General features: G+C 43.0%; 1 protein-coding gene across 1 annotated transcript; it reads right to left on the minus strand.

The window, feature by feature from the left end:
• Positions 1-681: 681 nt before the first annotated feature.
• On the minus strand, positions 682-1,414 carry LOC118858326 (proteasome subunit beta type-2-like). Its single transcript, XM_036768822.1, has one exon. The coding sequence runs from the start codon at positions 1,412-1,414 to the stop codon at positions 809-811; it is 606 nt and encodes a 201-aa protein (XP_036624717.1). The 3' UTR covers positions 682-808.
• Positions 1,415-1,825: the final 411 nt, after the last annotated feature.

The following is a 1,825-nucleotide window of genomic DNA, read 5'->3' on the forward strand; positions in this document are numbered from 1 at the left end:
TCCCTTTTTGAAAGTGTTTGTTTTTGATTACCTCCTCCCCCTATCTGCCTCGCTTCTATTATTCCCCCTTTTTTATCTTCTTCCTCCTTCTTTCCTGTGGGGTAAGATACCCAATTGAGTGTGTATGGTATTCCCTCCTCAGGTCAAATCCAATGAGAGCAAGATTCACTCATTGCCCCTCACCTGACCCCTCTTCCCTTCCTACAGAACTGCTTTTTCTTGCCACTTTTATGCGAGATAATTTACCCCATTCTATCTCTCCTTTTCTCCCTCTCTCAATATATTCCTCTCTCATCCCTTAATTTGATTTTGTTTTTTAGATATCATCCCTTCATATTCAACTCATCCTGTGCCCTCTGTCTATATATATATATATATATATATATATATATATATGCATATATATGTATATATATGTGTATATATACATATGTATATATATACACACACACATACATCTATGCATACATACACACACAAATATATATGCATATATATGCATATTCCCTTCAGCTACCTTAATAATGAGGTCTCATGAATCATATACATCCTTTTTCCAAGTAAGAATGTAAACAAAACAGTTCAACTTTAGTAAGTCCCTTATGATTTCTCTTTCTTGTTTACCTTTTCATGCTTCTCTTGATTCTTGTGTTTGAAAGTCAAATTTTCTATTTATTTTTTTTGTCATTATCCAGCTTTATTGGTATCTAGTTCTCTGTGAATTTCAGAAGTATAGAAAACAATAGTAAAGGAGCCAGTCACAAAAAAGTGACCTGGCCGGTGGGATCAGTTGGGGGGCAGTGAGGGGTTAGGAACTCCTCTTGGAAGGGAGGATGGTGTCCAGCTCATGGATGCCATCTTTGTCAATGATCTGGACACTGAAGGATGGTAGGTGCAGGATGAAGTGCATCTGGAGCTCCTCCAGACATTTCTTCAGAAGCTCTACTGCCTCCTCACACATGATACTTGGTTTGTAGTAACGATCTAGAATGCTGAGGGTCAAGAAGGCACCATAACCGTGGACTGCAAATGGAGCTTTGGCCAAGGCTGCCACGTAGTCCATATAGTACACTGAGGGTCCTTCATGCTCATCATAGCCAGCCAACAGGAGATTGACATGGTATGGGGTCCGACTTCGGAGGTAGTCAGCCAGATTTTGACGTGTGAAGTTAGCTGCTGCTGTGAGAGACAATTCATATCCATTGCGCATCTTGTAGAGCTGTACATTTTTCTGAATGCATTCAGCAAACTGCACAGTGTCTCCAGCCTCTCCAACACACAGAAGTAAGATCTTCTCACTCATCTTAAACATCTTGTCATGATCGTCCTTCATCTGGATGGTGTTGCTGGAGGCAATGCGGTCCGAGGCCACCAAGATGTAGTAGGGCCCCTGGATCCCGATAAGGTACTCCATGGCGGGTGGCGGGACAAGGCTCGATGCAGCTCGGGCTGGGCCTGCCTGCAGTTCCTTCTCACCGCCAGCTCACCGGTGAGACAGCACCGTGCAGGCTGAAGGGGAGGAGGTGCTCCAAATTTTCTATCTAGTTCTGGTCTTTTCACTGAGAAAGCTTGAAAGTCCTCTGTTTTATTGAAAATCCATATTTAGCCTTGGAGCATGACACTCAGTTTTGCTGGGTAGGTGATTCTTGGTTTCAATCCCAGCTCCACCGACCTCTGGAATATTGTACTCCAAGCCCTTTGATCCCTCAATGTAGAAGCTGCCAGATCTTGTATTATTCTAATTGTGTTTCCACAACACTCAAACTGTTTCTTTCTGGTTGCTTGCAGTATTATCTCCCTGATCTGGGAGCCCTGGAACCTGGCG

This window comes from Trichosurus vulpecula, chromosome 7 (assembly GCF_011100635.1).
Source record: "Trichosurus vulpecula isolate mTriVul1 chromosome 7, mTriVul1.pri, whole genome shotgun sequence".
In the NCBI taxonomy this organism is placed as follows: Eukaryota; Metazoa; Chordata; class Mammalia; order Diprotodontia; family Phalangeridae; genus Trichosurus; species Trichosurus vulpecula.